Source organism: Pongo abelii, chromosome 18, assembly GCF_028885655.2.
Source record: "Pongo abelii isolate AG06213 chromosome 18, NHGRI_mPonAbe1-v2.0_pri, whole genome shotgun sequence".
In the NCBI taxonomy this organism is placed as follows: domain Eukaryota; kingdom Metazoa; phylum Chordata; class Mammalia; order Primates; family Hominidae; genus Pongo; species Pongo abelii.
The window spans coordinates 74,837,854-74,852,110 of record NC_072003.2 but is presented as its reverse complement, the minus strand read 5'-3'; the positions used below and the strand labels follow the sequence as shown (position 1 = coordinate 74,852,110).

The following is a 14,257-nucleotide window of genomic DNA, read 5'->3' as shown; positions in this document are numbered from 1 at the left end:
AAAAATTATTTTTTATTTGGATTGGTCATATAAATAACTGCAAAAAAAAAATAGTAATAGGTTGGTGCAAAAGTAATTGCGGCTTTTGCCATTAAATGTAGTGGCAAAAAACCGGAATTACTTTTGCACCAACCTAATATGATTCAGGTTACTTTTCTCCTATTACTTTATAAATGTTCTTATATTCTGATTACAAAAGTGCATGCGCATTCTAAAATAGAGTTACAGGTAGATATAATGACAGAAATTGAAGGCTTAGTTTTGTATATGTATTGATACTTATTAATCAGCAGTATTCTTTTTGAGGTTTGCTTTGACTTTTTCACTATTAGGGACAACATTTCTTTTTTTCTTTTCTTTTTTTTTTTTTTTTTTGAGACATAGTCTTGTTCTGTTGCCCAGGCTGGAGTGCAGTGCTGCAATCTCTGCTCGCTGCAACTCTGCCTCCGGGGTTCAAGCAATTCTCGTGCCTTAGCCTCCCGAGTAGCTGGGATTACAGGCTAATTTTTGGATTTTTAGTAGAGAAGGGGTTTCACTATGTTGGCCAGGCTGGTCTCGAACTCCTGACCTCAGGTGATCCACCCGTCTTGGTCTCCCAAACTGCTGGGATCATAGGTGTCAGCCACTGCGCCCGGCCTAGGGACAATATTTCAATGAACAAGGTTTTGACTAAATCTTATGCCTTTAAACATCAAGTTGTGAGGAATTGGAATAGCAGCTCTTTGATGAAATTGTATAAGTACATAGAAAACTAAGCAAATAATTATTAACTGCAGGGAAATGAAAAGTAAGGAAAACTGAGAACCAAAATGTTATCAGAGTTGTGAATAGGATTTACATAGTCTTAATTATATGAACACAGAATGTTGACTAAAAAGAGATTTTAACTCTATTGTGGGTAATGAGAAAAGTATTGAGTATGTGATAGGGGATGGTGGGGGGAGTAGGGGGAGAGAAGAAGCTAAATCATCTTTCCTTGTGGGAACTCAATAGAGAATGCCTAAAATTGAGAAACTGAGAATTTTCAATGCAAATGTTATCTCAAGACCTGGAGATACATTTCTCAATGATCAGGTAAATGAGATAAAAATATTTTCAGCCAGATATGATAGCTCACACCTGTAATCCTAGCACTTTGGAAGGCTGAGGCAGGAGGATTGCTTTAGCCCAGGAGTTCAAGGCCAGTGTGGGCAATATACCAAGACCCCACATTTCAAAAAAATAAAAAATTAAAAAGAAATAGAGAAGTGGTACAATTTGCCCTAGCTTTTCTTTTTTCTTTTTCTTTTCTTTTTTTTTTTTTAAACAGAGTTTCACTCTGTCAGCCAGGCTGGAATGCAGTGGCACAATCTCAGCTCACTGCAACCTCTGCCCTCTGGGTTCAAGCAATCCTCTCGCCTCAGCCTTCCAAGTAGCTGGGACTGCAGGCATGCACCACCACTCCAGGCTAACTTTTTTGTGTTTTTTAGTGGAAACAGGGTTTCACCATGTTGGCCAGGCTGGTCTAGAACTCCTCAACTCTGGTAATACACTCACCTCAGCCTTTCAAAGAGCTGGGATTACAGGTGTGAGTCACTGCTCCTGGCCTGCCCTAGCTTTGAAGTGAACAGAGTCTGGACTGGAACTCAGTATTTCTTATGCTATATCTTAAAATCTTAGCCCTTATTGCAACAAACTACTTTTATTTTCTAACTTTGAACATAGAGCCAGACTGATGTCAGTCTATCCAGGAAACTGTCCAGAAGGCAAAGGGAACAGTGGTTGTTGATTAAGGTTGGACCAAGTGCTGGGAGGTGGCTTTGCAGTGGCTAATTGGGGGAAATGCTGAAGTCACAAACAGCCTTGCTTCTGCTTTGGTCAGCTCATCTTGGACAGCGTCTCTAAGCTCCTTACATGTTTAATGCTTTGGAAGTCTAGTTTTTGTTGTTTTTAATGAGAGAAGAGAAAAGCAGAGTGACTTTTTCCCCTCAAGCCTCAAGGAGGCTGACATAGCTCTTAAAGGCTTGTGTGGACCCAGAGAATACAGGGACTGAAGTTTATAGAAGGATTCTGGAGGATGAGTGGAGAGTCCCATGTTTCTAAGACACCTGTTTTTTCTCATCTCTGAAATCGTGTCTTCCTGTCTGTGGTTATCAACTGTTGGCAAGGAGGCAGGTGTGGCATAGTTCTCATTGCTTACACCTGTGCCAGCATCAAAACATGCAAAAGGGGCATCATTTCTGTGTAAGAGGTAGGTGTTAGAAAAATTAAAATGCAATTAAAAAGAAGGGGCATCAGTAACCTCAGAGAAAACCCCACAGACAGTAGGAGAACATTTTTTTAACCCCTGAATTGAATGGAGAGCAAGTAAGGGAAAGTTCGAGAGGCTTTTAAAAACAGGAAAGCTCTCCATAATTTCAAAGTCTGCTTAAGGGCCTAGACCAATGGCTTTTAGTTTCTTTTATGAATTGTTTGTTTGTTTGTTTGTTTTGAAACAGGGTCTTACTCTGTTGCCCAGACTGGAGTTCAGTGGCTCAATCTTGGCTCACTGCAGCCTCCACCTCCCAGGTTCAAGAGATTCTCCTGCCTCAGCCTCCCAAGTAGCTGGATTACAGGCTCCTGCTACTACGCCTGGCTCATTTTTGTGTTTTTAGTAGAGACGAGGTTTTACCATGTTGGCCAGGCTGGTCTCTAACTTCTGAGCTCAAGTGATCTGCCTGCCTCGGCCTCCCAAAGTGCTGGGACTATAGGCATGAGCCACCATGCCCGGCTGAATTTTTGTTTTTTGTTTTTGTTTTTGTTTTAATGCTGTGTCACCAACATGTTTGATGGCACAAAGGACAAAGTTGCATAGAAAAGTATGGATATTATTGACTGAGTTAAAGTGTTATTCAAAAGGATGAGGATGTAAAGAAGTTTTAGGAATCCCTGAATCAATTTATTTTGCCTGCATTTTTCTTTCTTTTTTTTTTTTTTTTTTTTTTTTTGAGATGAAGTCTTACTCTGTTGCCCAGGCTGGAGTGCAGTGGCACGATCTTGGCTCACTGCAACCTCCACCTCCTGGGTTCAAGCGATTCTCCTGCCTCAGCCTTCTGAGTAGCTGGGATTATAGGCAGGCACCACCACGCCCAGCTGATTTTTGTATTTTTAGTAGAGACGGGATTTCATCATGTTGGTCAGGCTGGTCTTGAACTCCTGACCTCAGGTGATCCACCCACCTCGACCTCCCAAAGTGCTGGGATTACAGGCATGAGCCACTGCCCCGACCTATTTTGCTTATATTTTTCTAAGTAAATAAAGATGATATCTGCTGTAAATATGTCTAAATCTAAAAGCTCTTTTAGTAACTTTTTAAAAAGTAAGTGATTAGAAAAATGTCATAGTTTAATTGGAAATATTTTTCTTTTCTCAGTGGTATATAAAATAACGGTTCATTTTATAATTAATGGTATCTTAGATTGAAATACAAGGCTGAGCACTGTGGCTCACGCCTATAATCTCAGCACCGTGGGAGGCTAGCCCCTTGAGCTCAGGAGTTCCAGACCGCCTAGGCAACATAGTGAGGCCCTACTACAAAAAATTTAAAAATTAGCCAGGGGTAGTGGTGCGCGCCTATAGTCCCAGCTACTCAGGAGGCTGAGGTGGGAGGATCACTTGAGCCTGAGAGGTCAAGGCTGCAATGAGCTGTGATCGTGCCACTGCACTCTAGCCTTTTTTGACCCTATATCAAAAAAAAAAAAGAAAGAAAGAAATAGAAAAAAAAAAAAAAGAAATACAGGTAGAAAGGTGGAAAGGAACCATGAAGTAGCAGTTTCTGCTTTGCTAGAGACCCAAAACTGGTTCCAAAGAGTATTTTTAGCTTAAAAAGAAAGGAGCACCCGGTGATGACAAGTATATGGTGAAATAGACACTGGTATAAACTAGGAAATTAACCTTTAATAAAAGAATATGGGCCGGGCGCAGTGGCTCACGCCTGTAATCCCAGCACTTTGGGAGGCTGAGGCGGGTGGATCACCTGAGGTAGGGAGTTCTAGACCAGCCTGGCCAACATGGTGAAACCCCGTCTCTACTAAAAACACAAAAATTAGCCGGGTATGATGGCAGGTTCCTGTAATCCCAGCTGTTCGGGAGCCTGAGGCACGAGAATTGCTTGAACCCAGGAGGCGGAGATTGCAGTGAGCTGAGATTGCATCACCCGTACTCCAGCCTGGGCAACAGAGCCAGACTGCATCTCAAAAAAAAAAAAAAAGAATACGACTTAAATGAATGAAATGTACGCAAACAAAACAGAAACCAAACAAAATTCCAACAAACCATCAGATGCTGTAGAATTCCTGATGGGGAAAAAAGTCACACATCAGGATATTCTGGAAACAATGGCACTTAAATTTCTGGCAATTCCTGCAGTCAGGTGGTGTGCTGGTTATGAGGTATTGTCTCAGCTCCAAACCCACCCTCCTACGCTCAGCTTCCAGGTTCCTGCTGAGATGCTGGAAACCACCTTCTTCCTCTGCAGCTCCCTGTTAGGTTCTGCCAGTAGGAGGCATGATGAGCCTTGTTCTGGGAGTGCAAAAAAAAAAAAAATGAAACCAGTCACCACTGCCAGGGTGAAGAACCACTGTGGATGACACAAACAGGGACAACCAGCAAACAGGAAGGAGCAAGACGCCTCTCCTCCAGCCTTCCAGGTTCCCTCTAGTGCGTCTTTCCTCCAAGCTCAGAGGTCCTGGCCCCATGTGGGCCGCGGTCCCTTCTTGAAGTCTGAGGCTTAGCTCTTTGAGGCCTCTTCCCTGAACCTCTAAGTTCTATCAGTCCCACCCGCTTCCCCTTCTTCTCTAGTCCTAGGTGCGGGAACTGTTCCCTGCAGCTACTATCTCTGTGTTGCTGGAATATCCCCTTTTTACGTCTTCAGTCCTCTAATACCTATGGGACTAGTTATTCCCTATGTTAAATTCCCTCTGGCCAGGTGCGGTGGCTCATGCCTGTAATCCCAGCAATTTGGGAGGCTGAGGCGGGGAGATCACCCAAAGTCAGAAGTTTGAGAACAGCCTGGCCAACACGGTGAAACCCCATCTCTACTAAAAATGCAAAAATTAGTTGGGCATAGTGGCGCACACCTGTAATCCCAGCCACTCGGGAAGCTGAGGCAGGAGAATCACTTGAACCTGGGAGGTGGAGGTTGTGGTGAGTGGCGATTGTGCCACTGCACTCCAGCCTGAGCAACAGAGTGAAACTTTGTCTCAAAAAAAAAAAAAAAAAATTCCCTCTGACTCTGCCCAGTACATGAGTGTGGATTTCATGTATATCTCTAAAGGGTTATCCTCCTTTAACCACAAGAAATCTTTTCAGTTAGAGTTCTTATGAGCTATTATAGAAGAGCCCTGAATCAAGAGTCAGCAAACCAAGATCCTTGTCCCACAAGGTCCTAGTCCCAATTTTGTTACTGGGTTTCATAACCTCACCCTCAATTTATCTATCCATATACAGGGCATGAGAGTACCCACCTCTCTCCTGGGATATGCAGAGGAATCACATGGGACAATGAATGGATATAAAAATTGTTCCAAAGCCTGCATATATGTTGTAGATATGAGGTAGTGGTGTGATGTGTGAATTCTTTTGGCTAAGTACCAGTTGGAGGTTAGATAGTGACCTAGAATTTGTGTTAAGGAAGTAGTAGCCTTTGAATGCCTGCCTTTGTTAGCTATTGCACGTATGTTAAACTTACTTTCAACTAAATGGAATTAAATAATTGATTTCTTCAGTGGTCCAAGTGATAACAGAGGAGCACAGCCAAACTTCGCCAGCCTCAGGAGGGTGAGAGTCTAGCTTGGTGACAGGTCATTTGTGGGAGGCACATCCTTTCCATCGAAACTTCTCTCCCCTGTCTCTCTACCCTGCTCTCCTTCTCACCCACTCTGCCAGATGCACTGGCCCCACGGGTACCCAGAGCACATGTACCTGGTTAGCCTGGATCCCTCCTCTCTGAGATGTTCCTGCACCCCATCACTTCACTTCCTTCAGGACTCTAACAACTCAGGTCATCCTGAATATTTAAAAATTTCTGTTAAATTCTTTTTGGGTTTTTTTGTTGTTGTTTGTTTGAGATAGAGTCTTGCTCTGTCACCAGGCTGGAGTGCAGTGGCATGATCTCGGCTCACTGCAACCTCCACCTTCTGGGTTCAAGCGATTCTCCTGCCTCAGCCTCCCTAGTAGCTGGGATTACAGGTGCGCGCCACCATGCCTAGCTAATTTTTGTATTTTTAGTAGAGACAGGGTATCGCCATGTTGCCCAGGCTGCTTTCGAACTCCTGAGCCCAAGCAATCCACCCACCTGGGCCTCCCAAAGTGCTGGGATTATAGGCATGAGCCACCATGCCTGGCCAATTTCTGTTAAATTTTACCTTCATTATTCTTTAATTTTAGCCTGCTTCATTTTTGTCAGTGGCACTTGTCACTGTTTTCTACATTGTCCATTGGGAATGTATGCCCCGTTAGGATGGGGACTTTGTCTATTTTGTTTACCATTATAGTCTCATTATTTGAAATAGTGCCTGGCGTGTAGTAGGTTTCCGAAAAGTATGTAACAGATCAATGAGTGAATTTAACAAGTAGACACTATTGATGGTGCTGTGCCAAATCTGTCCCCCCTGAACTTGGAATGGAAGGATGTGCACAGGCAAGTATACAGACTTAGATGCCTGGTGCTGCTGTTTTTCAGGAAGATTTGTCCAACCTGCTGTCTTCATTTTGAATTTTTTAATAATTTTGGACATTTTGGTCCTAAAAGTAGGACCAGATTTGAAGTCACCTGATCTCAAATCCCATCTTCACCATTACTTGCTGTACCTCTGATAAATGCCCTAACCTCCCTCATCCTTGATTTTGTCATCTGTATAATGGTAAAATACTTGTTCTGCCTGCCTGGGGCTTTACATTTATTGTAAAGATCAAAGGAAATGAGCTTTTCCCCCTCCCACAGTGTGTTGGAGTCTGGATTCTTCTGGCAGTTGTCTCCTGGCCACTATCATCTGTTGCAAGTTGAGAAATGTGATCTTTGCTTCCTGTCCAACCCTAAAGATCTAGAAGATGTGGATCCATCACAGATAGTTACACAACATTGTCTACCCAGATCCCAATTGAAGAAAATCCACAGGAAGACAAGGCAGGCTCTTTTATTTATTTTTTATTTTATTTTTTTGAGATGGTATCTCGCTCTGTCACCAGGCTGGAGTGCAGTGGCAAGATCTTGGCTCACTGCAACCTCCAACTCCCTGGTTCAAGCGATTCTCCTGCCTCAGCCTCCTGAGTAGCTGGGATTACAGGCACACACCACCACTCCCAGCTAATTTTTGTATTTTTAATAGAGATGGGGTTTCACCGTGTTGGCCAGGATGTTCTCGAACTCCTGACCTCATGATCCTCAAGGCAGACTCTTTTCATCCTACCCATAATGACTAGTCTGTCATTGCCTCAGTAACTTGATCATCAGCCCGGGTAGCAGATATCCCTCCCCGAAGCTGATGAAACAGGGCAGAGAGGAAGTATCCAAGAGAAAAGGGAGGGAGGTTTCTCTAAAACAAGACCTAAGAGATGGACATTATTGTCTAGAAAGAAAGAAATAATTGAAAGTTTCTGAAAATTGAGATTTCTTCGTTTCAAATGACCTTATTAGCCTGAAAAAGCACACACACAAAAAATCTCTGCCTTACGTAATAGTAATGGTGGGAATCAAAATGAATCCATAGATGGTGGATCCAGATGGGAATGCTGCTACACGATAGTAGAATCGTTCTGGGAATCTACAGTGGGAAAGGATCAGTTGTAGCAAAAAGATCCAGAGTTGTGCAGAGGGACCATGTCAGCAGCAATCACTTTTCAGTAACCATGCTTTCCTGATCGTCATTTTAGCATCACTGTTTGGCAAGACTGTGGATGGTAGGAGTGGATACCAGTTTTTTTTCACTGCCTACATATGTTTCATAAGCCGTATTTTGTCTTTTTTCCTCTACAGACCTCTGTCTTCTTTCATGCCCATAATTTATCAAATAGATATGGTTTTAATGCTTTGCTGATTTGACATAGCTTCCTTTTTCATTTCATTGATTGCTACTAAAAGATGCACAAGGCTTTCAAGTCCTAACATGAATGATGAGATGAGATCCAACATCAAGAATCTGAAGCAAAGACACTTGTGGTTTCAGAATCTATAAATAGAGTTTGGTAAGGCCGGGCGCAGTGGCTCACACCTGTAATCCTAGCACTTTGGGAGCCCGAGGTGGGCGGATCACCTGAGGTCAGGAGTTCAAGATCAGCCTGGCCAACATGGTGAGACCCGGTCTCTACTAAAAATACAAAAATTAGCTGGGGCATGGTGTTGGGCACTTGTAATCCCAGCTACTCGGGAGGCTGAGGCAGGAGAATTCCTTGACACTGGGAGGCGGAGGTTGTAGTGAGCCATGATTGCGTCACTACACTCCAGCCGGGACGATAGAGTTCGACTCCGGCTCAAAAAATACAAAAAAAAATAGAGCTTGGTGATTTTCTGTTGAGTTTGAATTTGTTGGAGTAATGCATAATGATTAGGATTAGGTGTTTTTTTATTTTAACAAGTTGACTTCTAGAGACATAGAAGACTATTCTGACATGCTACTTAAAATTTCCATACAAATTCAGGCATATTTATAAAAAAGAAAAAAATATCAGTGCAAAATAAACAAGATCACATGAGACAACTGAAAGGCACAAATGCTATCCAGATGTTTTTTGTTATTGCCCCTTTATTTTGGCCAGTGAACATTTGAAAGACCCAGATATGAAGTTCAGGGTCCATGCACTTTGTGTCTCTCCCCAATATTAATGCACTTACATCTATCTGTTTTTCTCTTTCTTTTAGTGGGGGAGATAATGCCTGTTGTATACAGCAAGACAGTGGGTCATTGTGTATGTACAGAAGTGATGTGGATTCCTCCCAGACTCATTAGTGACCAGGGCTGCTGGCCCTGTTTGGGTTTCCTAGACTAGAGAAGAAGACAGGAACCAGGATGGGAAGATGGACATGTTACATTTCAAGCTGGAGCTTCCCCTGCAGTCCACGGAGCACGTTCTCGGTGTGCAGCTCATCCTGACTTTCTCCTATCAATTACACGTGAGTCAGTCCGCTGGGAGGCTGTCCTCTCCCTTGTGTTTTTTAATAGACCAGAGTCCTTCTTTTGATTTCTAGAAGACCCACACTGTAGCAGGCCCTCTTCCCCATGTAGTTTGGGATTTAACTTAGGCCAATCGAATGGTTTTCACTAGTCATATTGACTGATATGGGCTATTAATAGCTCAGAAGGTTCTAGGCAGTGTTTCCTGCATGGCTACGCTAGGTATGTGAGGGCCTCTTAGGTTTCAGCCAAGACGGGTAACTCTTAGCACCCAGAGCCCTTCAGATCTGATGGCGGTTGATATTGTTGGTCCTTCTAATGATTTCAGAGGATGGCGACCCTCGTGATGCAGAGCATGGCATTTCTCCAGTCCTCCTTTCCTGTCCCGGGATCCCAATTATATGTGAACGGAGACCTGAGGCTGCAGCAGAAGCAGCCGCTGAGCTGTGGTGGCCTAGATGCCCGATACAATGTAAGGGCGCTTCTCATTGTCCAGCTCTTTTGTTTCTCTGTGTTACTGTTCATTAAGTTCTTTAAAGAGGGGAATGAAAAGTAGAAATGTCAGGCCAGGCGCGGTGGCTCATGCCTGTAATCCCAGCACTTTGGGAGGCGGAGGTGGGCGGATGGATCACTTGAGGTCTGGAGTTCGAAACCAGTCTGGCCAACATGGTGAAACCCCGTCTCTACTAAAAATATAAAAAATTAGCCAGGCGTGTGGTGTGTGCCTATAATCCTAGCTACTTGGGAGACTGAGGCAGGAGAATTGCTTGAACCCAGGAGGTGGAGGTTACAGTGAGCTGAGATCTCGCCACTGCACTCCAGCCTGGGCAACAGAGCAAGACTCTGTCTCAACAAAAAAAAAAAAAAGAAGAAGAAGAAAAGAAAAGTAGAAATATCATTTCTTTGTGGGTGGCACCAAAGAGGGTCTCTGTAGAATTCTTGCCATGAATTTTTTCAAACTACAGAGAAGGTACACGCATAGTTACACCTAGAAGGGAAGAGAAACAAAATCTGTGTTTGTCGAAGAACTAAATTGCTTATTGCTTTTAGGTCCACGTGGGTGCACACACACACATTGTGTCTTCCATACACACACTTGGTCACACACAGGATGTACTCCGAAGGACACTGTAAAATGATGATGTAAAATGTTCATGTAAAGTATTTCAGAAATATTACTAGCCATAGTTTACTGAACTCATAACATATGCCACCCCTGAGTGCAGAGGTTTACCTATATCATCTCCTTTAATCATCACAGCAACCTCTGAGCTGCCTGCATTGTCCTTTCCCCGCACTCCAGCCACTTGTCCCATCACTGCCCCTCCTTGCTCCCTTCCAGCCCCCCCTGGCCTTTTTGCTGTTCCTCAAACCCAAGAAGCAGCTGCCACCTCAGGTCTTTTGCTCTTGCCATTTCCTCTGCCAGGCATCCATGTGGCTTATCGGACCATGCCATTCAGGTCCCTGTTCAGATCTCGCCAAGCACCATCCTTCCCTGACCTGCTTGTAGAGTAGCAGCCCCTCCCTCCACCATCCCTCAGCCAGACTCTCCCTCCTGCCGCCTGGCCTACTCAGGATATGTGTTTGTGGGTTTATTTGTTGTCTCCCTCAGCCTTGACAGCAGTGGCATCTCAAATACTATCACATCCGTGCCTAGCACACTGCCTGGCACATGGTGAGCTCACAGAGATACTTGTTTAAAGAATGAACTCATTTTGCAGAAGACGTAACTGGGGCTTACAGTGATTAATTTTCCCAAAGGCTCAAATCTTGAAAGATAACAGAGCCTGTCTGTGTGCAGAACTCATGCATCTAATCACTCATTCCTCACTTTTATTTTATCACAATGGGGACCATAGAAGTTGAGGTGAGGTACTTTAGAAAATGAAAAAGGGATGTTATCAGTTTTTACAGCCATAAACCCATACTTGCAGATATATAGTGGGTTTTACTGTTACTCTGACTATAATCAATATAAATTGTAAAGAATAGGAAGCTGCAACATATGAAATTAATATGGCACTTTTTGTTTGAATGTCTATATATCAGATTACATTAACAGCAAGCAATTATTTCCTCCTTTAAGGGATTATACGCTTATGGTTTGCATTTTATCTATATCTCTATATTTAAAAGTGATAAAGAACTTAGCACCCAGAGAAGACCAAGAAAATGACAAAGGAGTTGGAAGTATGGTTTCTTTTTTTTGTTTTTGTGTAGGGGTTTTTATTTGTATTTTATTTTTATTTTTGAGACAGAGGCTTGCTCTGTCACCCAGGCTACAGTGGAGTGGCATGATCTCGGCTCACTGCAACCTCCGTCTCCCAGGCTTAAGAGATCCTCTGATTTCAGCCTCCTGAATAGCTGGGATTACAGCCATATGCCACCACACCTGGCTAATTTTTGCTTTCTTTGTAGTAGAGATGGGGTTTCACCACGTTGGCCAGACTGGTCTCGAACTTCTGGTCTCAAGTGATCCATCTGCCTGGGCTTCCCAAAGTGTTGGGATTAGAGGCGTGAGCCTCCATGCCTGGCTTTTTTTTTTTTTTTTTTTTTTTTTGAGAGATGAGGTCTTGCTCTGTTTCCTAAACTGGAGTGTAGTGAGTGGCATGATCATCATTGACTACAGCCTTGAACTCATGGCCTCAAGTGGTCCTCCTGCCTCAGCCTCCCAAGTCAGTGGGATTGTAGGCATGAGCCACCATACCTGGCGAAATATAGTCTATTAAAATAATTTCAGGAATTCTTTCTCCCACTGAGATAAAGAGGGGTATTTTAAAAATAGCTTTAAAACCTATAAAACATGGACACTGACCCCTTATTTCCATCCACAGAAAGAAAGACTGAGAGTAAATGGGCTTAAATTGTTGCAAGAGAGTTTATTCATCTTTGAAGAGAAGATTATTGATGCTGCAGTAGGCCACCAAGAACAAGAGGGTGCTCTGTGGGACCAGCCTGGGTGGGCAGAAGGGTGAAGGAAAAGGGGAGGAGCCTCCCAGGTGCTCACACCACATCCTCCTCCCGTGTCCCAGGTATCTGTCATCAACGGGACCAGCCCCTTTGCCTATGATTACGACCTCACCCATGTTATTGCTGCCTACCAGGAGAGGAACGGTGAGTCACAGGTAGAGCTCATTCAGCCGCTGCTCAGGACTTTCAAGGTTAGTGGGGGCAACAGAGGCAAGCAGAGTTGGAACCATTGTGATGAAAATGTCAAAACCTGTGAATGCTCAATGATGGGAGCAAATGTGCTGCCCAGGATTTGTCCTTTACATCCTGATCTTCAGACCTGGGACCACCCCCACCCCTCCAGCATCCCATGGTCCAGCAGGTTAGTGATGATTAAATGCCATCATTATCCCACCACTGGCTTGGTGGGTTTCTCTTTTAAAAAATATAAGCCTAATTGAGTTGTTCCCCATACCACGCCTGTAACAGATGCCAAAGACAAATTGCTGTTCATGCTTTTCAGAGAAAAACAGAGAACGTGGGTGACTCTCCCCACATTAGCAGTCCAGCAGGAGAACAGGAGTGCCCCTGCTTCCTGCCAGAAGGCACAGTGTGCTCATTCCTTACAGAGCTCTAGGCCATAGCATGTGTTGACTTGGCACGTTTGTCTGGTTGGTGGCTGAGGTTTTCTCCAAAAGCATCTAGAGTGTTACTTGGCAACCAGACATCATGGAGACTATACACAGACATCTCACAAGGGGGATGACTGCAAATCCAGTATTGCTTACTGATTTTGTGTCATATACTGGTGGCATCATTGCAATAGTAGAGGGAATTTTAAAACAAAACTAGAAAACATTGCCCTACAAATCAACTATTTTTTCATTCCTTTCATTCTTTACCATTCTGCGGATCTTTTTATAAAGCTATTGTAGTGTGGAAACACATTGGGATCCAAGTTATTTTTATTTATTTAAACTTGGAATATAAATACTTCCCCACACAGCTACAAAGCTGTGATATTACTTTTAGTGGCAGTATAGTATTCCTTCAGTTAGCCATTCAGCACATGTAGAAGAAACTCTTTCCAAGTTTTTTATGTATTTTAACAAAAGTATTTTGACTACTATTATTTTAACAAATAATGTGTGATCAGCTTTGCACATGCAATTTCTCTTTCCTTCTGAATGATTTCTTTCAGTTCTGAAGCACAGGATAATTTCCAGATATCAAATAATCTTTATAGCCTTCAACTGCCAGAGTCAAACAGCCATCGTGGTTAATGGTTAATGATTGCATTGCAGTTACCACCATCCTGAATGATCCCAACCCCATCTGGCTGGTGGGCAGGGCCGCAGATGCTCCATTTGTGATTAATGCTATCATCCGATACCCTGTGGAAGTCATTTCATATCCTTTCTGTTAAAGAGTCCATGTTAAGGCTGGGTGTGGTGGCTCCTGCCTATAATTTCAGCACTTTGGGAGGCCAAGGTGGGAGGATCGTTTGAACCCAGGAGTTCACAACCAGCCTGGCCAAGATAGTGAGACCCTGTCTCTACCAAAAAAAAAAAAAAAAAATTAGCCAGGCATAGTGGTGTACATGTGTAGTGCCAGTTACTTGGGATGCCGAGGCAGGAGGATTGCTTGAGCCCAGGAGTTCAAGGTTGCAGTGAGCGATGATTGTGCCACTATACTCCAGCCTCGGTGACAGAGTGAAACCCTGACTCTTAAAACAAACAACCATTAAAAACAAAATCAATGGTAGCTCAGTTTTCAAAGAGGAATGATTCCTTAGTTGTCTCAAGTAGTAACAGACGTGGGAGGTTTTCTCTTGGAAATCATGACAGGGTTATAGCCTCATAAAAATGGCTGCGTCTTTGACATCTTAGGCTACATGATTCAAAAAATGACTGTATGTCTGCTATTCATACAGGAACAAATAATTCATGTCTTGGTCCTATTTGTTTCCAAGCAATTCTTCTAGATAAGAATCATCCATATTTATGTCTTAATAATCATATGTTATCCCTTTTATGCTAAGGTTATGTGAAACATTCTTGCCAGTCCCTGTCTGACCTAAACTTTGGTTTGATTTTGACTTAGGTCGACTAATAGGAAATGAAACCAACACCAACACTGCAGAGAAGCAAACAAAAGAGAAGGCATTTTAACTGGGGTCT

The 14,257-nt window shown here is 43.3% G+C and overlaps 1 protein-coding gene across 4 annotated transcripts in view; it reads left to right on the top strand.

The window, feature by feature from the left end:
* The window catches only part of TMEM231 (transmembrane protein 231), a 63,456-nt gene that overhangs the window by 1,359 nt on the left and 47,840 nt on the right, over positions 1–14,257 (top strand). For 3 of the 4 annotated variants that reach the window (XM_054533049.2, XM_009250950.4, NM_001131961.2), the window contains 4 exon segments: positions 8,999–9,127; positions 9,457–9,600; positions 12,161–12,242; positions 13,382–13,487. In XM_054533049.2, coding sequence (XP_054389024.1) covers positions 8,999–9,127; positions 9,457–9,600; positions 12,161–12,242; positions 13,382–13,487 — 461 coding nt within the window. 4 annotated transcript variants of the gene reach the window in all.